The sequence below is a fragment of the Pseudonaja textilis genome, chromosome 18 (assembly GCF_049901715.1).
Source record: "Pseudonaja textilis isolate UNSWEBS1 chromosome 18, rPseTex1.2, whole genome shotgun sequence".
NCBI classification, from domain to species: Eukaryota; Metazoa; Chordata; class Lepidosauria; order Squamata; family Elapidae; genus Pseudonaja; species Pseudonaja textilis.
The window spans coordinates 7,706,412-7,726,816 of record NC_142007.1 but is presented as its reverse complement, the minus strand read 5'-3'; the positions used below and the strand labels follow the sequence as shown (position 1 = coordinate 7,726,816).

At 49.7% G+C, this 20,405-nt stretch overlaps 1 protein-coding gene across 1 annotated transcript in view; it reads left to right on the top strand.

Moving 5' to 3' along the window:
• Positions 1-20,405, top strand: part of UBR4 (ubiquitin protein ligase E3 component n-recognin 4) — a 128,616-nt gene that overhangs the window by 28,652 nt on the left and 79,559 nt on the right. The window contains 17 exon segments of the mRNA XM_087914818.1: positions 1-20; positions 1,212-1,313; positions 3,291-3,391; positions 3,982-4,180; positions 5,053-5,241; positions 5,502-5,565; positions 7,752-7,943; positions 9,251-9,321; positions 9,640-9,787; positions 10,769-10,993; positions 11,096-11,266; positions 11,985-12,167; positions 13,220-13,378; positions 15,280-15,432; positions 16,582-16,809; positions 17,783-17,940; positions 20,002-20,173. The exon segment at positions 1-20 is cut by the window's left edge and continues 190 nt beyond it. Coding sequence (XP_087770944.1) covers positions 1-20; positions 1,212-1,313; positions 3,291-3,391; positions 3,982-4,180; positions 5,053-5,241; positions 5,502-5,565; positions 7,752-7,943; positions 9,251-9,321; positions 9,640-9,787; positions 10,769-10,993; positions 11,096-11,266; positions 11,985-12,167; positions 13,220-13,378; positions 15,280-15,432; positions 16,582-16,809; positions 17,783-17,940; positions 20,002-20,173 — 2,535 coding nt within the window.

The window sequence follows — 20,405 nt, the reverse complement described above, 5'->3', positions numbered from 1 at the left end:
AACCACTCCGACCCAAACAGGTGAGCGCTTCCTTTGCTTTCCCCACTGTTCTGAACCAGCTCCCCAAACACGACAAACCCTCTGGCGTGAATTCAAAAGATTCCATTATTAGGAATGCCGGCGGTCCCGGCAAAAAAGTTTTATCTTGCAGTCTAACAAGTCCAGGCAGCCAGAAGACGAATAAATTGTCTGCCACACCTGTTCCTCTCTGCCCCCTGCCTTTTCATCCCCAGAGCGAGGGCTCCACTCTGGTTAGCGGTGGCTCTTCCAGCCCAAGGACCGGCCCATAGATTTCCACTGCTCTCCTCTCCTCTGCCTTGTCAGGCACTGGACCCATCTGTTCCTCCTCTTCCTCATCAGCCACCTCCAGATCTGGGGGCTGTTGACTCTCCACCTGAGGGCTGACAGAAAGCCCAGGCTCCGCCTCCCTCTCTCTCTGTCTTTCTCTCTCTCTCTCTCTCTCTCTCTGCCAGCTCCATTTCCTTTCGGAGCTCCCAGGTTGCCCTGATGATGAGCCCGACTCCCACGCCTCCTCCTCCTCCTCTGATTCAGCTGCTGGAGGGGCCGGAGGCCGACAGACCACAACATCCACCTGAATGTCTGTGGAGATTTCTCACGTCAGGGCTCTGACAAATCCACCCCCATTCAAATCATAACTCTCTAGCCACAGAGTAAAAAAAATTGATTTATTAGTAGTGACCATGTCGGTGTTACCTGGGTGCAGCCAACACTAAGATACGTCATTAATTTCCCCTTTGACCTCGGTCTTTCCCCCAATGGGACACACCCATAGCCAAGAGTCACCCATCGTGTTCTCCAGTAATAATCTTGCGTGCCAACAGCTTTGGCTACCTAGCAATTATCTGAAGCATTCCAGGAATGCACTGCTTTCCCCCACTTCCTTTCTGGTGGCAACTAACATGACCACAGAAGTACTTTTTAGTTGACCTCTCAGTACCCTCCTGGTCATAGTTGTCCCAAAGGTGCTTTTTTCAAGAGGCCGCTGCACTTTCTGGTTTCTCCTTGAAGACGTTTTGCTTCTCATCCAAGAAGCTTCATCCCTTCTTGGATGAGAACAAAATTTCCTCAGAGAAAAACCAGAAAGCTTCCCACCTGAAGCGACTTCAGATCAGGGTTATTCCAGCTCTCTGTTTACTCTCAACTTCCCGGAGAAGCGCTTCCCAAGAACAGCTCTCCCCTTTGTCTCTTAGTGGCCTCGACGAAGCCATCTTGGAGGAATGTCTGCAACATCTGGAGAAACAGCTGGAGAGCAGCCAGGCCCGGAAAGCCATGGAGGATTTCTTTGCGGAAAGGTGAGTTGCCGGCAGTCCTCGCCGTTACGACCACAATTTGAGCCCCCCAAATTTCTGCGGCTAAGGGTGAGACCTTTGATAAGTGAGCTTTGCCCTGTTTTATGGCCATTCTCACCTCCACTGTTACGTGAATCACAGCTGTCGATAAGTTAGTCACCCGGTCGTTAAAGTGAATCTGGCTTCCCCCTTTAATTTTGCTGATGATCTTGAGACACGTCATAAGTCTGAACCAACGGCCAAGCATGTGAATTTTGATCATGTGACCAAGGGGATGGTGCAAAAGTCATAACTGTGAAAAACAGTCATAAGTTGTTTTTTTAATACCGTTGTAACTTCGAATGTTCACTAAATGAACTGTTCTAAGTCGAGAACTGCCTGTTCTTCTTTTTCCTGCTTTATCAGCACTTCTGAAATGTTCCCAGCATTGGGGTTTTTTTTAATCACCGTCTTTATATAGTGCAGGCGTGTCCCAACCATGGCCACTTTAAGACCTGTGGACTTCAATTCCCAGAACCCCCCAGCCAGCATAGAATTCTGGGAGTTGAAGTCCACAAGTCTTAAAGTGGCCAAGTTTGGACACCTATGGCATAAGTGCATCTTTTAAATGGATTTATTCCACTTTGGGGGCAGTTTAGAAATTATAGTAGCTTGAGGATACAATATTGAGCTAAAAGACTGGGGAAAAATTTGGAACAAAAACTATACATTAACAAAATCTGCTGCATATATTACCTTGTAAGCGATTGACAAATCAAATAAATAAATAAAATAAACATAAAGAAAACCAATATAAGATGTTTTATTGTTGGCATTTAGCCCCAATAAGACTTGCAAAAATGTATCCAAATTTAAACCCTAATTGTTAGATATGTAAATAGGTGCAAGGTACCTTTTTCCATGTATGGTGTCTTTGCCCAGAAATTAAAAAATACTGGATCAAAATACAAAAGTGGTTCATTGAAATTGCACATTGCTGAATAGAACTGAAACCAGAATTGTTTCTATTGGGGATTATTAAGGGAAAGTACCCTAAAAAAGATTAAATATTTGATTTTACACATCCCCCACAGCAGCGAGAATGGCACTCGCGCCATCTTGGGAAATGGCCACTATACACCGGCCAATTGTTTAGCGATCCAAAAACTTTTCAATCGTGCAGAAATGGACAAACTCACTCTAGAATTAAACAGTGAAGGAGACTCAGAATATTACTCAATTTGGGATAACTGGTATCGATGGATAGATAGTAGGAATATGAAATGTATAGATCAGAGCGAGATACAAATGTTTATATGTATATGATTAATTAGAAATGTACGAAAACGTATGTAGATTTTTAGTACTGTCAAAGAATGATGGAGAATTGTACAAACTTATTTTTTTTAGATTTATTTGTATTTTAATGTTTCAATTTTCAATAAAGGTTTTAATATTTTTTTTAAAAAAAGAAATTATAGTAGCTTGGGTCCCACCTGCCCACTTCAGGACCTGCTCCTGTTGCTCCTCCCCTCTGGGAGAAGGTTCCAGAATATTTCCAGCAGGATTTCTCGATTCTGCAATGGCTTCATTCCCTGAGCCCTCCGTCTGGCAAAGTTGCAAGATTCGTTTTTATGCCTCTGAACTAGGCTGTGTTGTTTCTCTACGACATAGAATATAAATGGCTATGCGGGTATATGCATAATATTTATTGATTTGTTGATTTAGTCGTGTTTATGTAGCGTATATTGTAGGTGGTGACCCTTTGAGAGCTGTAGGCGAGGAAATTTCATTTTAATGTATGCCGCTCAGAGTACATTCAAAGTGGCAATGAAGTTATTCTAAGTCTCTTAAGGGATGGGCACCCCAGGAAAGGGGAAATCCTGTCTTTGAACCCCCATCTTCACGAGTGACAGGGCAGGTAGCCGGAGAAGGCGGATATCTCAAGGCCAGAACCCCTTCTCATGTCTTCTTTGCCTCCGGGTGTTTCCTCCCATCCAGTGGAGAGCTGGTCCAGATCATGATGGCGACCGCCAACGAGAACCTCTCGGCCAAGTTCTGCAACCGGGTTCTGAAATTCTTCACCAAGCTCTTCCAGCTAAGTGAGTGCTAGATACCCATAAGGCAGGGGTGTCAAACTCAAATTTTATTGAGGGCAGCATCAGGGCTGTGATTGACATGGGGGGACGACATTGGTGGGTGTGGCCAACTGGGTGGGCATGGCCCGCTTGACGCCACTCCCCAAACTGCTGGCATGTTTCCTCTTTGCACTGAGTAGACCATGCTGGCCCAATGTTTCCCCTTTGCATTGGATAGACTGGGCTGAAGCCAGGTGGGCCGGCACCTTACACTTTCTCGGACAGCCCTGCGGGTCGGATCTGACCACATTGCAGGCCGGATCCGTCCCGCAGGACTTGTGTGTGGCATTCCCGGCATAAAGGGTTCCTCTTGGCAGGGGAACAGGGTGTCAGCGGCTAAATAAACAGCCCCTGGCAGATTTGCACTGTCCTTTGTATGGCAAAGCTTTGGGCCCATGTAGGAAATGATCTTCTCCCTCCAAAATTAGGGGGTGGGTTTTTTTTAAAAAAAATATAAACGGGATTTGGTCTTTCCTGAACCTCGGCCTTTGAGACAGCCTCAGAAGCCGCTCTCTAGCAATGTCTGACTCTCCCCCCCTCTCTCCCCCGTTTAGCTGAGAAGAGCCCCAACCCCAGCCTTCTGCGCTTGTGTGGCTCCTTGGCGCAGCTGGCGTGTGTGGAGCCTGCCCGCCTCCAGGCCTGGCTGACCCGTATGACCACCTCTCCCCCGAAGGAGTCGGACCAGCTGGAGATGGTGCAGGAGAACAGGCAGCTGCTCCAACTCCTGACCACCTACATCGTGCGGGAGAACAGGTGTGAATGGGCCCAGGCTCCCCGGGAGCTCCAAGTTTAGTTTAGTTTAGCTTTGCTTCACTTTGCTTCGCTTCACTTTGTTTCATTTCGTTTAGTTTATTGTCATTGCACCTCGTACAGCGAAATTAAATACCATCTTCAGTGTACATTATGACTTTGAAAATGAACACATCCTTCACGTTCTGTATATTGAATTGAAAACCCTTGATATTGCAAGGGGGATGGTGTTGTGGCCTGTCGGCTGCTTGCCCCTCCAGCAGCCGAATTAGAGGAGGAGGAAACGTGGGAGTCAGGGACGGCATCAGGGCAACCTGAGAGCCCCGAGGGGGAAGAGGGAGTGGAGCTGGCAGAGAGAGAGAGAGAGAGAGAGAGAGGCGGAGCCTGGGCCATCCGTCAGCCCTCAGATGAAGAGTTAACAGCCCCCAGGTCTGGAGGAGGCTGATGAGGAAGAGGAGGAACAGCTGGGTCCAGTGCCTGATGCACAGATGAGCAGAAGGCAGAGGAGAGGAGAGCAGTGGAAATCTATGGGCCGGTCCTTGGGACGGAAGAGCCAACACTGCTAGCGAAGCCCCATCCTAGCTCTGGGTATAAAAGGCAGGGGGCGGAGATGAATAGATTGTGGTAGACAACTACGCATCTCCCTGCCGGACAGACTCATTAGCCTGCGGTGAGAAAGAAGCTTTGCCAGGGCTGCTGACACTCCTAATCAAAGGAATCTTTGAGTTCACGTCAGAGGGTTTGTTGTGTTTGGGGAGCTGGGCCAGAACAGTTGGGACTGCAGAGCCCACCCTTGCTTAGTTGGGATGCCACCGTTAAAACGTGCCCCCTGGGCCGCTCCGTGAGGTGTCTTACCCTCCTTTTCCCCACTCCAGCCAAGTCGGCGAGGGAGCCTGCACCGTCCTCCTGAGCACCCTCATTCCCATGGCCACCGAGATGCTGGCAAACGGAGATGGGACTGGCTTCCCAGAGCTTATGGTGGTCATGGCGACCCTGGCCGGGGCCGGACAAGGCGCCGGTCACCTCCAGCTGCACAGCGCAGCGCTGGACTGGCTGGGGAGATGGTAAGAGGTGCCGGGAGAGCGGCTGACCAGAACGTGGCTGCCCTACTGATGTTACTTGAGTGAGGGGAGGCAGCTGGATGGGGGGTGGGTGGGCTTTCTCCCAGCTGGGAACTCTGCCCGAGGGAGAGGAGGGGTCTTGTGGTGCTCCAGCTCCTCAGAAGGGACAGTTCCTTGGGGAAAGTCCCAGTTCAGGCCCTGGGGCTTCCGGTGTGGGATGGAGCCTCGTTCCCCCTTCAAGCCTTTTTTCTCTCCTTTCTCAGCAAGAAATATCTGTCTCAGAAGAACGTGATTGAGAAAATGAACGCCAGCGTCATGCACGGCAAGGTAAGGCTCCTCTAGACCAGGGGTCGCCAACCTTTTGGACCTCAGGGACCTCCAAACCCATAATCTTAAATCTCTCTCTCATATCTCTCTCTCTTCCCCCCTGTCTGTGGGGGTCGGGGGGAAAGGAACTTCTGAACTGGTGCTCGATGGTGAGAATCGGATGTCCGGAGGCTGACGAGCCACGTGCTGAAGACCAGGTGGCTGGCAGGAGGTGGGGCAGCGGGTGATACCGGCGGCGGATGGACTGATGCACGCAAGAGATCGTGGCATCGGAGCCCTTCCCGGGAGATCCTTGGCCTGCGACGGGGGTGTGGGGGGAGGAACCTCTGAACTGGTGTTGCCTCCTGCCTCCCTCGCTGGCAGCCGCCAAGCCGCCGCCTCCCCGCTGGGCCTGTGAGCGCTTCTAGCAAGGAGGAAGCACTCGGCAGCTGCCAGAAGGGCGGTGTGCGCTTTGTGGCTCCTGGAGAGGAGGGTTCGAGTCTCCCCTTTGCAGCACCTTCACTTTGAGGGCATCGCTGGCAGCCGCTCGGCCTCCTCGGTGCGCCTAGGCAGCACACAACATCAGTTCAGAGGTTCCTTTCCTCCCCACCCCGTCGCAGGCCAGGGGACACCCGGGAAGGGCTCTGATGCTGCGATTTCCTGCGCACCACCCTCCCTACCCACGAGCATCAGTCCATCCGCCACCGGTATTGTTGCAGACATGGGTGCGCTGCAGACCACCACAGTTTTCTCATGGACCACCAGTGGTCCACGGACCACAAGTTGGCCACCTCTGCTCTAGAAGGCAACATCTTGGCAAGTGATCTTGTCACGCCCCTGTTGGAGACTGACTCCGAGGAAGAGGAGGAAGAGCCGACAGGGAGTCTGTGGCTCTGGAGGTGGTGGAGGAGGCTGGGGAGGGGCAGAGGCCGGCTGGGCAGACCCAGGAAGACCCAGGCCCATCCCCTCTTCATCCTAGGACACACAGGGAGGAGAGGATAAGGTAGAGATGGGAATGGCGTGGTCTACGGGGAAGGAAAGGGCCTTGATCCCCTTCATGGGCTGCAGCTGTGAGAACTGGTTAAAAGGACAGACATGCGCATGGGCCAGTGCCGGAAACAAAGCATGGAAATATCTCTAGTCTGTCGTTCCTCTCCGAGTTTGGTTTCCTTCCCAGTGTGTGTTCTGATATCTGTGGACGTCTTCAAGCGCTTATCTTGCCTGGTTCCCTTAATTGCTTCAGTGTGGTTTCTGTTGTTTTTACTCTTTATAATTTATAGGCGTTTTTAGTTTAAATGGCATTTCCTCCTTCTTGTAACTGTTCGTGGGGGAGTTTTTTGTCTCCAGTCAAGGATATTTGGAGCTTTGAAGCAAAGGGAAGGAATAAAAGGGGGCTTCACCTGTTTTGTATCCCACCCTGGGTCATCACAGATCTTTGTATCACCCAGTCTAGTTTCTTTTTCAAAGGATGGGCTTGGCTTTCCGACTGTCCTCAGGCAACATTTACAGGTAGTCCTCGACTTAACAACCATTCATTTAGTGACAGTTCAAACGTTACAACGCCACTGAAAAAGTAACTCAGGGCTGTTTTTCGCACTTAGGCGAAAAACATGCCGCATCCCCACGGCCATGGGATCAAAATTCGGACCCTGGACAACTTGACTTGTATTTGTGACGAGTCCCAGGGTCACGTGATCCCCTTTTGACTTCTGACGAGCAAAGTCAACGGGGAAGCCGGATTCACTTAACAAACAGGTTGCTGACTTAATTGCAGTGATTCACTTAACAACTGTGATAATGAAGGCCATAAAATGGGGGCAAAACTCACTTAGCCACTGTCTCGCTTTACAGCAGAAATTTGGTCCTAAGTCGAGTGGTGCGGTGGCCTAGAGGTGGAGCTCTCGCCTCACAATCAAGAGGCTGTGAGTTCGATCCTAGGTAGAGGCCGATATTTTTCTCTCTGGGCACAATTAGAATATTATCTGCTGAACAAAACTCCTCATTGGCGACAGGAAGGGAATCTGGCCAGTAAACCCTTAGCTCCATTCAGTTGCCCAAGACTCCACCCTGCAAGGGATTATGGGATCGTTAGAAGAAGATGATTGTGATCCTAAATCAAGGATGTAACCTAAACTCCCCTTGCCTGCCTGCTGGTCTTTCTGCGTTTGTTAGGAAAGGCAGGTAAAATCCCTTCCCTTCTCTTGCAGCACGTGACCATCCTGGAGTGCACCTGCCACATCGTCTCCTACCTGGCTGACGTCACCAACGCCCTGAGCCAGAGCAACAGCCAGGGCACCTGCCACCTCTCGGTTGACGGAGAAGAGCGGGCCATCGAAGTGGACTCTGACTGGGTGGAGGAACTGGCTGTGGAGGAGGAAGACTCGCAGGCCGAAGACTCGGTAAGCGGGACAGGAAACCCAGCAAGCTGGACCGTTAAGTATCTTTTATTGTTTAGGAATACAGAATACAAAAATGCCAAAGAAAATAGCAGGAACGATAGGGAAGAGTGTAGAAAGAAGAAAGAAAGGGCATTGGCTTCCTTTCCCTTCGGGGCAGTAGAATAAGAGAATCAAAGCTCAACTTTTTATTTTTACGTAATAATATAAACCAGCCATTTTTATAATACCGTATTTCCCCATGTATAAGCACCCTTTGTATAAGCCACCCCCAATTTTTGGACTGTGAAGTTTTGAAAAAATATTTTATTAGAGAAACAAGTTATGAAGAAAGAAAATTTACAAAGAAACAAAATTCGACGTCTAGATCTACAACTTCGGTCATGATGCCGAAAGTGGGAGACGCTAGCAATCTACGGATCGGAACGAGAGTAGGAACGAAGCATTCAGGCCGATGCCTAGCGTATGCATTTCTATCGCAGTACTCGCACTCGTAATCGTATCATCACGTACAATTTTTACAAAAAGTATAGCATACTGCTGGAAAACCAGTTTATTCCTACTTTATTATTTTATGCATTTTTCACGTATAAAAAGTGTACCTGCTTTGTATATGCCACCCCTACTTTTGGGCTTGAAAATTTTGGAAAAAAGGGGTGGCTTATACATGGGGAAATACGGTAACAAATCTATCTCATCGGTTAAAACCCAAAATCAAAGTTTCACCCCCACCCCACCTCCAGCAGCAGTTTCCAATCAGCAGCAAAAGTAAATTCTGTCTTTTTCTTCAATCCAAGCCATCAGTTTAGCCACCTCTGCCAACTCCATCAGCTTTCGCAGCCCTTCGACCGTTTTGGGAATCAAAGCGTCCTTCCATTTTTGGGCGTAAAGTAATCTTGCTGCCCTCAACATATATAGCTCCAAAGTTCCAAACATTTTTTCCAAGTCTTTTTCCATTAAACCCAAGAAAAAAACGCTTCTGGTTTTTGTCTTTATGAATCACTTTGACAATCTTCTGCATCAGGATATGCACCCTACTCCAATATTTCTTGGCTTTGTCCCAAGTTCAGCGTAAGCGATAAAAGATCTCCTCTTTCCTTCTTCATTTCTAGCATCCACTATATTTATTTCTGACTTAGCTGCGGGGATTCATTTAGTAACGGTGGCAAGGAAGGTCATAAAATGGGGCCAACTCACTCACAAATGTCTCACTTAACAGCAGAAAGGGTACCAGTTGTGAGTAGTAGGTGTTGAGGGAAGCCACCCTGGGCAAGTCTTACGAAAGCTGTTTCCTTCTGTGCACCATACAGGACGAAGACTCTCTCTGCAACAAACTTTGTACCTTTACCATCACGCAGAAGGAATTCATGAACCAGCACTGGTGAGCTTCCCCTGCTGCCTAAACCGGGGGTCCCCAACCCTGCGGTCCACGGCATGCCAGAAACCGGCCCGCACAAACAAGCCAAGCCCCATCCGTGGGAGGCTGGCTGCATGCCAAACCATGTTCCCTCCCTCCAGTTGGCGGAAAAATTTCCCTCTGTCGGTGGAAAAACTGGTCCCTGATGCCCCAAAAATGATGGGGGCTGCTGGTCTAACCGACCCAGGTGTGTCTTTTTGTCTGCTTTATCACAAAGCACTCATTTATCATTTTCCCCCCCCCCCCCCGTCCCCGGGCTGCTCTCTGTTCCTACCTTGGCAGGTATCACTGCCACACCTGTAAGATGGTTGACGGTGTTGGTGTGTGCACCGTCTGTGCCAAGGTTTGCCACAAGGACCACGAGATTTCATACGCGAAATACGGATCGTTCTTTTGTGACTGCGGAGCCAAGGAAGACGGCAGCTGCCTGGTAGGTTCTAGGTCTGAAATCCAGATGATAACGGGGTGGGTGGGACAGGAGCTCTGGACAAGGCCAGTTGGGGTTATCCCACTTCCTGCCAAACGGCCGAGGTCCCTGCACAGTGTTTGTCCCCCTCCAGGCCCTAGGGACGCGGTGGCTCAGTGGCTACGACGCTGAGCTTGTCGAACGAAAGGTCTGCAGTTCAGCAGTTCGAGTCCCTAGCGCCACGTAACGGAGTGAGCTCCCATCCCTTGTCTCAGTTTCTGCCAACCTAGCAGTTCGAAAGCATGTAAAAAAATGCAAGTAGAAAAATAAGAACCAAGTTGGATACAAGAAATAGTGGAAGATCAGATAAGAGTTTAAACTGGAGTTGTTCTTGTCGGGAGTAATTAAAGGGAAATATAGGAAAAAGATTAAACATATTTTACTACATAAATTGACAGGAACAAGGATAGCATTCACACAATGCTGGAAACATAATACACCCTCAGAGGAATTAGTAATTCAAAAAAATTTTAGATTGTGCTGAAATGGATAAACTGATGTTAAATGATAAAGAAGAGTCGGAGCATTACAAAGTTTGGACAGTTGGTATAAATGGTTGAACAATAGAAATAAGGATAGCGGAGATAAGAAAATTATAGATAAATGTACATGAATGTATATAAATGTAGATATTTATATGAGATTGGTTTGTATCATAATGATGGCACAGTACTGTTAATATTAAAGTTAAGATGTGTAAAAGGTGAAAAAGGACAATAAAAATTATTGGGAAAAAAGAACAGAAAAATAGGGAGCCCTTTGGTGGGAAGATAAGAGCATTCCGTGCGCCTTCGGCCTTTAGTCCTGCCGGCCACATGACCACGGAGACGTCTTTGGACAGCGCTGGCTCTTCTTTGGCTTTGCGACAGAGATGAGCAGCGCCCCCTAGAGCCGGAAACGACTATCACGGATGTGCCAGGGGAACCTTTTACCTTTACCTTTTAGGCCCTGGTGAAGAGGACCCCCAGCAGTGGCATGAGCTCCACCATGAAGGAGTCGGCCTTCCAAAGCGAGCCTCGCGTCTCAGAGAGTGTCCGCCATTCCAGCACCTCGCCCACCGACAAAACCAAGTCCTCCGCCAGCGATGGCCGAGGGGGTGACGAAGACAAGCCCAAGAAGAGCAACCTCTGCAGGAACGTGGAAGGATGTCGGGAGCAGCTGCAGGCCCAGGTTTGGCACCATGCGGGTGAGGGAGGCCATCGGGGCGCCAGGGACCTCCCCCTAGTGAGGGGAAGGCTTCTCAGCCCCTCCCTCTCCTTGCCTCCCCCCAAGGCCAACTTCTCCTTTGCCTCTTTGGTCCTCGACCTGCTCAACTTCCTGATGGAGGCCATCCAGATCAACTTCCAGCAAGCCTCGGCGATGGGCAGCAGCAGCCGCGCCCAGCAGGCGCTCAACCAGCTGCATACTTTGGACAAGACGGTTGAAATGACCGACCAGCTGATGGTGAGGAGAGCGGCAAGACCCCAGCACAGGTTGGGAGAGCGGGGGGCGGGGTCAGGTTCAAAGGGGCAGCTTCCAGAAAAAGCCCCCCCCCTCAACTCCTAAAACATTCCTATGCCTGTTTTAGTAGTTGCCGTAAGAAAAGGGAGTGGGGGGGAGAGGCAGGAAATCTGGAACAGCCGTGCAGCAGTTTGAAATTGAAAGTACATTCCAACTCTTCATCTTTAAAAGGTTGTAACTAAGCTACCAGAGCTTTTGCCCGCAAATATATTTAATTGGAGAACATGAATGGGGATACAGCCCGTGAAGGTGCTCAGTTGGAGAATCTGACTGATGACACACCCAGGTGGGAGGCGGGGAAACAGGGTCACAGGGGACTGTAAATGATGTAGGCCAGAGTTGGCTTCATACGGGGCAGGGCCAGTATGTCGCCTCTAATGAATCCTTTGAAGGTTTTTGAAGTTTGGCTCGAGAATCAGGATTTAGTTAGGGCGATTGCTGGAATCCTGACAACAAGCCAACTCTGGTGTATATAATTTACAGTCACCTGTGACCTTGTTTCCCCCCTTCATGCCGTCCTTCAGAGCCAGGCCTCTCGTCTCGACTCAGATCCTGGCAGTGGCATCCTTCAGAAGTCAATATTCCGGGCTAATGTCGTCCCATAAGATTCCAGGTTAATATTCCAGGCTGTGTCCCTTTCCTGCTTTGCCCTGCCCTCCAGGTGCCGACTCTGGGCTCCCAGGAAGGCGCCTTTGAGAACGTCCGGATGAACTACAGCGGGGACCAAGGCCAGACAATCCGGCAGCTGATCAGCGCCCACGTCCTGCGGCGGGTGGCCATGTGCGTGCTTTCTTCGCCTCACGGACGGCGCCAACACCTGGCTGTCAGCCACGAAAAGGGCAAGGTGAGATATGGAGAAGGATCTGCCCCCCCAGAAGCAGGAGAAGGACCTCTGTAGAATCTAAAACCTCTGGCGATTTCCCGCATAGAAGGTCAAATAGATTTCTGATTCAGTAGTTTAACCCAGAGGGGGCTATTAACCAGTGCCAAGTCCGTAATAGCAGTAGCACTTAGACTTGGATGGAAGGCTGAGTCAACCTTGAGCCAGTCAGGATCAAATTGCTGGCTATGGAGCAGAGTTAGCTTTTGCAATACTGCATTCTAACCACTGGGAGGGAGGGAGGAAGGAAGAGGGAGGGAGGGAGGGAAGGGAAGGAAGGAAGGAAGGAAGGAAGGAAGGAAGGAAGGAATAGACTGCTTCATAGGGCTTTACAGTCCTCTCCAAGAAGACCAACAATCTTGATCCTCATTTTACCCCCCTCGGAAGGCCGAGAGACTGAGTCAACCTTGAGCCAGTCGGTCAGGATCAAACTGCTGGCATTGGGCAGAGTTAGCTTACAATATTATATTCTAATCACTGGGAAGGAAGGAAGGAAGGAGGGAGGGAGGGAGGGAAGGAGGGAGGGAGGGGGGAAGGAAGGAAGGAAGGAAGGAAGGAAGGAAGGAATAGCCCTTAGACTGACATACCGCTTTACATGGCTTAACAGCCCTCATTAAAGCAGTTTACAGAATCCAGCCTCTTGCTCCCAACAACCTGGGTCCTCATTTTACCCCCTCAGAAGGCTGAGTCCATCTTGAGCCTGGTGAGAACTGCCAAATTGCAGGCAGTCAGCAGAAGTAGCCTGCAGGACTGCACTCTAACCACTTGGGCCCACGAGGCTCGTAAAATACAGAACGGCGACGAAAAATGTCCACTTGGTGGCCATCGACGTGAGCCGAGCACCTCCTGCACGAATCTTCTGTTCTTTTGCAGCTGGGAGGCAGAGGTCCCTGCAGGCCTCTTGGCTGGAAAGCCGGATTCGGGGGAGCTTTGGTTTTAATTTTTCTCCCCATTCCTTTTCTTGGGCTGGAGTGATTCTCTGCCACCTTGTCTGTGTCCTTGTTGCCCTCGCGCAGATCACCGTGCTGCAGCTGTCCGCGCTGCTGAAGCAAGCCGATTCCAGCAAGCGGAAGTTGACGCTGACCCGCCTGGCCTCCGCGCCCGTCCCCTTCACGGTGCTGAGCCTGACGGGGAACCCCTGCAAGGAGGACTACCTGGCTGTGTGCGGGCTGAAGGTAGAGAGAGAGAGAATGACACGGCAGGGGGGTGGTCCTCCGCTTCTCGGCAAGGAGGGCGGGTGGGTGGCTGACTGTGGAAGAGAGATTGCCTTCCTTTGTACAGCTAGTCCTCAACTTAACAACAGCTTGTTCAGTGACCATTTGAAATTCCCGCAGCACTGAAAAGTGTGACTTATGACCATGTTTCACACAATTAGACTGTCGTAGCATCTCTGTGGTCACGTGATCAACCTTGGGAAGCTTGGTGACTGGTTCAGATTTACGACGCTCGCCGTGTCTCTGGGTCGTGCAACTCCCCTTTTGCGACCTTCCGTCAAGCCAAGCCAACCGGGAAGGCAGATTCCGTTAACAAACCTTATTCCTTAACTTAACAGCTGCAGTGATTCCCTTGAAGATTGGGGCAAGGAAGATGGTTAAATGGGGCAAAGCTCACTTAACAACTGTCTCGCTTTGCAGTGGAAATTTGGGGTTCAGTGGCCGTTGTAAGTTGAGGACTATCTGTAGCCCAGGGGTCTCCAAACTTGGCAACTTTAAGACTTGTGGACTTCAACTCCCAGAATTCTCCAGCCACCTATGCTTAAAGTCTTAAAGTTGCCAAGTTTGGAGACCTGCTGTGGCCCTTTGCCGCCTCTTCCAGTGGGGGCTTGGTGAGGACACAGTTTGGATTTCACCGGCTGGCATCCATCTGCTGAGCATTTGTCTCTCTCCCAAACCCAACTTGGATTCACACATTGCCTCCTCCCTCCACGCTGGTGGTGTTAAGCCAAGCGTTGCAGGGTTATAAGCTGCGTGTCAGACCTGCCCCAATCTGATCTCTCAGGAAAGAAAAACCCTCGGCTCCGTTTGGTGAAAGCAAAGGGTTCTTTTACGAAGGGTTTTGGTTGCAGTAAAGGCAAGCCAGCTCTCAAGCCAGCTCCCACACTCGCTAGATACAAAAATAAGGTTTGCCCCACAGCCCATCCTCCCCTCCCCACCCCACCTCCCATGACCAGTCCTTTCCCAGACAACTGGAGTTCGCCAATGTATTTTGAGAACTCTTGAGGTGTGGTGGGGTAATCCGCAGGTTTCTCAGGGTGCCTGGTCTTGGGATGCTGGTACGAACAGGATCCGATTGCTCTGGTCCTTCTCAGCTGTCATTCCCCCTTCCTGCTTTCCTATCACATACGCACAAAGCATTTTTATGCTTTCATCCTCTGTTGAGGTAATTCCCCGTTAGGAGAATGAGCGCGTGCAGGGAGACGTATAGAGAGTAGTGTTGGTATAATACACACAGAGCACACAGATACACTGTACAGTAAATGTAGGTTTTTATTTCCAGAAAGGTTTAAGCAAAGTCCAAAATAAGCAATCCAAAAGTCATTCACAGGTAAATCAGACAGTTTTTCAATCCAGGGATAATCCAAATATCAAATTCCAGTGTCAAAAACAGTAACAGACTTAAATCCAGTAATATCAGTCAATTAGAAGAAATGGAGCAACGGCAATACTTTCCAACAGAAGGAAACAGAGATACACTCAGACTCTCTTCTGAGACTAAGACTAAACAACCCAGGTTTCTGGCTCCATCTTATGGCCATTTGAGAAACCACACCCAATTGCATGTTCTTGCATTCCCTTAAAGGTATAGTACTAAAATGTTTATCCTGGTTTGTATATTTCTAACCCAAATACCTGTTAGGTGACTCATATTCCTAACATCCTCCCCCCACCTTCTCTTTATGGCAGGATGCCTGTTAAGCCCCCCAAGCCGAACCAGGCAGATCTGATGCTGAGGTTCGTGGTCACAATGGTGCGCTCAACCAAACATATCAAACCAAACTTTGTCAGTCTCTCCCCCTCTCTCTCCTGCTTGTCTGTACGTGTGCCTCTGTTAAACTCCCCTCTCTTGCCCCTTCCAGGACTGCCACGTCCTCACATTCAGCAGTTCGGGCTCCGTCTCAGATCACTTGGTGCTCCACCCTCAGCTTGCCACGGGCAACTTCATCATCAAGGCTGTCTGGCTTCCGGGATCCCAGACGGAACTGGCCATTGTAACTGCTGACTTCGTCAAGGTAGGGTCAAGTGGAGGCTGACTAGATTCCTCCTGTCCCTCTCTCTCTCTCTCTGCTCTGATATCAGTCAGACCTGCCTCGATTCAACCCCTGAAGAAAGAGAGACCCTTGACTCCCTTCGGATGAAGTGAAAGGCTCTTTTACTCAAAGACGCTGGTAGCGGTCAAGTCAGGCTAGAACTAAATCTCCCGCGTGAAAGCATGCAGGCTTTCCCTGTCAATCCATCCCTCCCCCCTTGGGCGGTCCAACGCCATCCAATAGGCAGAGGTCTAGTTTGGGGAACATCTGGTGTTTGGAGCAATCAACATCCCATTCCCAGCTTCTCCGGCCTCTTGGTGTTTGGCACAAGCTGGTTCAAACCATCTCTGGTCTTCCGTAACTGTTCTTCCCTCCTCCCTATTTTCCAACGCTATCCTAGCACATGTTTATTGTCCATTTTCCCCTTGCTATTGATGGCAGGATGCTGATGAGGGCTGAAGATGCCAGAACCCTCTTTGGTGGCCAGGCAGCGTTCTGACCTAGGCACGAAACCACAACAGCACGAAAGTCCTCGTCCCGATAAACCAAACCCCTTTTATGTGATTTACAATGAATTTCCTCTCCAACAAAGTCCTGGCCAGCAATCTTTCACAATAGTTCCCAATTACAAACCTTTATCAGGCTTGGAGAGGGGCCAGGCCGATATCTTTCAGACACAGCAATACTTGGCAAGCATGCCGGAGTGAACTAACTGTTTCCTGCAAAGCCCCACTCCCCTTTCGCTCCTCTTTTATTCCCTATTGGAGGGGCCATTCACCGTCCACCTGTGGCTTTACTCCCAAGTTGGCCCTTGTTCCTCAGCTCTTCCCTTCGTCTGGCAGCTCTGCGCATGTGCACATCAGAAACAGGCTCCAGCTGCTCTTCTTCCCCACTGATCTCTGACTCCGTAGGCAGCTGATAACTGTTCAACGGCCCTGGCCCTCTCTCTGCCTCCGACGCAGAGCCCTCGTCAGACCCTTCCCCGGACTCCAGGACTGGCCCATGCTCCTCCCCAACCTCCTCCCTGTCCGAATCTGCTTCCAGCTCCACTGGCCGCTGTCAGGTCAGGCAGGGGACCTCTCTTTGGTCTCCCCCACCCAAAATCTTCCCTTTTCCTTTCTGCTCACATAGATCTACGACCTCTCGGTGGATGCCTTGAGCCCCACCTTCTACTTCCTGCTGCCCAGCTCCAAAATCCGGGACATCACCTTCCTCTTCAACGAAGAGAGCAAGAACATTGTGGTCATCATGTCTTCCGCGGGCTACATTTACCTGCAGCTCATGGAAGAGGCCAGCAGCGCCCAGCACGGCCCTTTCTACGTCACCAATGTCCTCGAAGTCGCCCACGAGGACCTGAAGGTATCTCACCCTGCCTCCTCCAGCCTCCTCCCTCCAGGTGGCTACTGGCGCTGTACGGAAACTCTTCCTCCCCATTTAGAAACGGGGCTTCCTTGATTCGCGGACTTCACTTGCGTCGAAAGTGCTTTTTGTTTTGAAAAGGCAACTGGAGTGATTTTGAGGAGAAACGAGAAGTTTCGCTTCCTGTCCTCTAAGCTTCGTTGGTTTCTGTATTCCATCTCCCATAGCTTCCTGTAGAAACTGATGAAGCTTCCAGGGCAAAATGTCTCATTTTTTCCTCAAAATCATTCCGGTTTGTCTATGTATATAAAAGCGAAATACCACTCATGTGTCATCCCAAAATCTCCAGAACCGTAAAGCCTACAAACTTGAAGTTTGGCACCTATGTTCCTCTTGTTTCTAGGTGCTCGCTAAGAAAGGATTTTTCGAAATGACCATCAGAGCTATTAGGATTCCATATATTATCATTAATACGCTCTGATGCTAAGGAGTTCTATTCCTCCTCCCCACCTGAAAAGAAATCTCTTCCAAATGCAAAACACAAGCGGAGGAGAGGAGTTTCCGTTTCAGTTTTAGCTTCTCAGCACCAAGCAGCTTTAGTACAGAACAGTTGAGCTAAGCCACCCCTCAGGCTCCTTGCTGTCTCCTTGCTCACACAGCAAATACTGTTTCACTTTCCAAACAGCCCTCAACTCTCTCACACACTGACAGGACGCTAGCCAGATGAATATTGATGGATGCTGGTAGGCAGAGGCAGGATTTTTTTCACCCTTATTTTCCTCCCCCAAAAACTAAGCCCGAACGCACCGTTCTGTAGCAAAGCACAGGCATCCAGCTGTTTCAAAATAAAAACCCCTTTTGATAACAACTACGAGCTGGATGAACTGAGAGTCTTCGCAGACACTTCAGGGTCAGAGAAACGGTTTTGGGGGGAGCCCACCGGTGACCTCCTCTGCCTGTGTATCCCCAGCAGGACAGCAATGGCCAGGTGGCCGGGGGCGGAGTGTCCGTCTACTATTCCCACGTCCTGCAGATGCTTTTCTTCAGCTACTCGCAAGGCAAGTCCTTCGCCGCCACCATCAGCCGAGCAACCTTGGAGGTGCTACACCTCTTTCCCATCAACATCAAGAGGTGAGGCCTTTTCTCTCCCCCCTCCCCTCCCCTCCCCTCCGCGAATCGGGATAGAGGCAGAAGAGCCAGGGATAATTTGGAATTGGGGTGGGTGGGGGCTTTGGAGAGGTCTTGCACAGGTACCGCTCGGCTTAACGACCACAACCGAAAACCACATTTCTGTCATTAAGCGAGGCATTTGTTCGTCCCGTTTTCGCGACCTTCCTGGCCTCAGTTGATTTTTTTTTATTGCATTGCATTTATTTTTAGTTATTGCATTGTATAAGCATTAAAAACATCGAACGCAGTGGGCTTCTTTGACGTTTCTCTCGGTACATTTTGCATTTAGAAAGATAAAGTATTACAATTATATGCATTTATTTACAGATATACATTTAAACTTCATAGTTTTTTAAAAAGATCCTTCTCATTATTCCTCAATTATGAGGTCCTTCACCTCTTCCCTATTTCACCTTAGGTTCTTATTTCAATTTTATGAACTCCCTTTCATGTCCCTCCAGAAGTAAAGTTTATTCCATATTTTGTGGTATTCTGACTGTCATCTTGGTCCTTCAGTTCTAATGTCAGCCTATCCATTTCAGCGCATTGTAATATCAATCATAACACCCTCACTAGGGATTTCACTTGCTTTCCAATTTTGGGCGAATATCATTCTTGCTGCTGTGATTAGATGTATAATTAAATAGGTATCAGTTTTGCTAAATTCCTCTTCTTTTATTCCCAGTAAGAACATCTCTGGTTTATAACAAACGTTTAGCCACGTCATTCCCTCTAGCCAAGTCCAAATTTTGTATCAGAATTCCTGAGCTTTTTTTACAGGGCCACCATACGTGAAAATAAGTGCCCCATCAGGGAGTGGAAGGCTGCCTTTGGAGATGGTGGAGGCTGGCAGCAGTGAGGAAGAGGCCCCCGAGGAGCCTGTGCTCAATGCGCGTGCGCGCAGGGCTGCTCGAAGGAAAGGGCAGCTGCAGCAGTACAGGCGACTCAGGAGTAAGGCTGCAAGGTGATGGCCCCTCCCTTAAGGGATAAAAGTCAGCTGAGAAACTGGAGTTCTTTGCAGGAAGCAAAGAAGTTTTTGCACTCAAGCCTTGTGGACATTCGTAGTATCTTGGAGACTCTTTGTGTTTGAAATATTTCTTGGCATCTTTATCTAGTGTTCTTGGCAGCCTTGCACCACCTTGGCAAGGCCCGTTCTTATCAGAGACACTTAGTTTGAAACCGCCTTTTAACCAGGAAGGAACAGGAATTCGTAAAGAATCATTAAAAGGTTTTGCTGTTACCTCCGTTTGGTGGTACAAGATTTGGGTCAGAACAGATGTAGCTAGTGTAATCTTTTTGTTTCGCTCCCAAACTTGCTGTTTGGCCTCGATTGTTAAGCGAGTCACCGCAGTGATCAGTTAGCAAGCCAGATGTTAAGTAGAATGTGCCTTCCCCTCGCCGACTGCATATCAGGAGGTCCTGTGACACCCCCCACCCCCAAGACTCTGCGACCGTCTTAAATAAGGAACCAGTTGCAGAGGTCCTGAGTTGCTTTTTTTTCCAGTGAGGTCCTAACTTGGAATGGCTGCTAAACGAACCGTGGCAATTCGAGGACTCCCTGATGTCAGGCTTCCGGCAGTTCCCCTAATTTAAATCATGAGTCTCGAGCCAAACTTCCAAAACTTAAAGAAGATTTATTGGGAGTTAACATGTCCGGCACTGCCTGGGTGTAGCCAACTCTGAGACACATCGTTCATGGTCACCCTTGACCCTGGTTGTATCCCCACCCTCCATAATTCATATCCTCCAATGGGATGCATCCAGAGCCAAGAGTCATCAATCATGCTCTCCAGTTAGAACTTTGCCTGGCAGAAACTTCAGTCACCCAGTTACTATCTTTGAAAGCATTTGTGGAATGCACTTTAGGTTTGCAAGCTGCCGCACTGCCCCCCCCCTTTTCTGCTGGTAACTCTAAAAAGACCAGAGAAATCTGAGTTGACACCTGAATCCTTTTTCAGGCCTTTCCCCGGAGTCTAAGCAAAACTGGCTCGTCGCTCTCACTTAACCCCTCCTTCCTTACAGCTCTAACGGGGGCAGCAAGACCTCCCCAGCCCTCTGCCAGTGGTCCGAAGTCATGAACCACCCCGGCCTTGTCTGTTGCGTCCAACAGACCACCGGCGTCCCTCTCGTCATGATGGTGAAGCCCGACACTTTCCTGATCCAGGAGATCAAGACCTTGCCGGCGAAAGCCAAGGTGAGTTGGGCCGGCCGGCCGGACTTTTGGGGCTGCGGGGGGTCTCATCGGGGAGGTCAGCGGACGAGGGAGGGGCTCTAAAGCAGTTTGAAGACCCGCAGACAGGACCAGACCAAGTCACCGTGGAGCACCGAAGTGGCTCCTGAGTCGGGATCGGCAATGAAACGGCCCTGCTACGTATGCCGGCGGGTGGGGTGGACCCAGTGATGGGATTCAAGTTTTTTTTTACTAC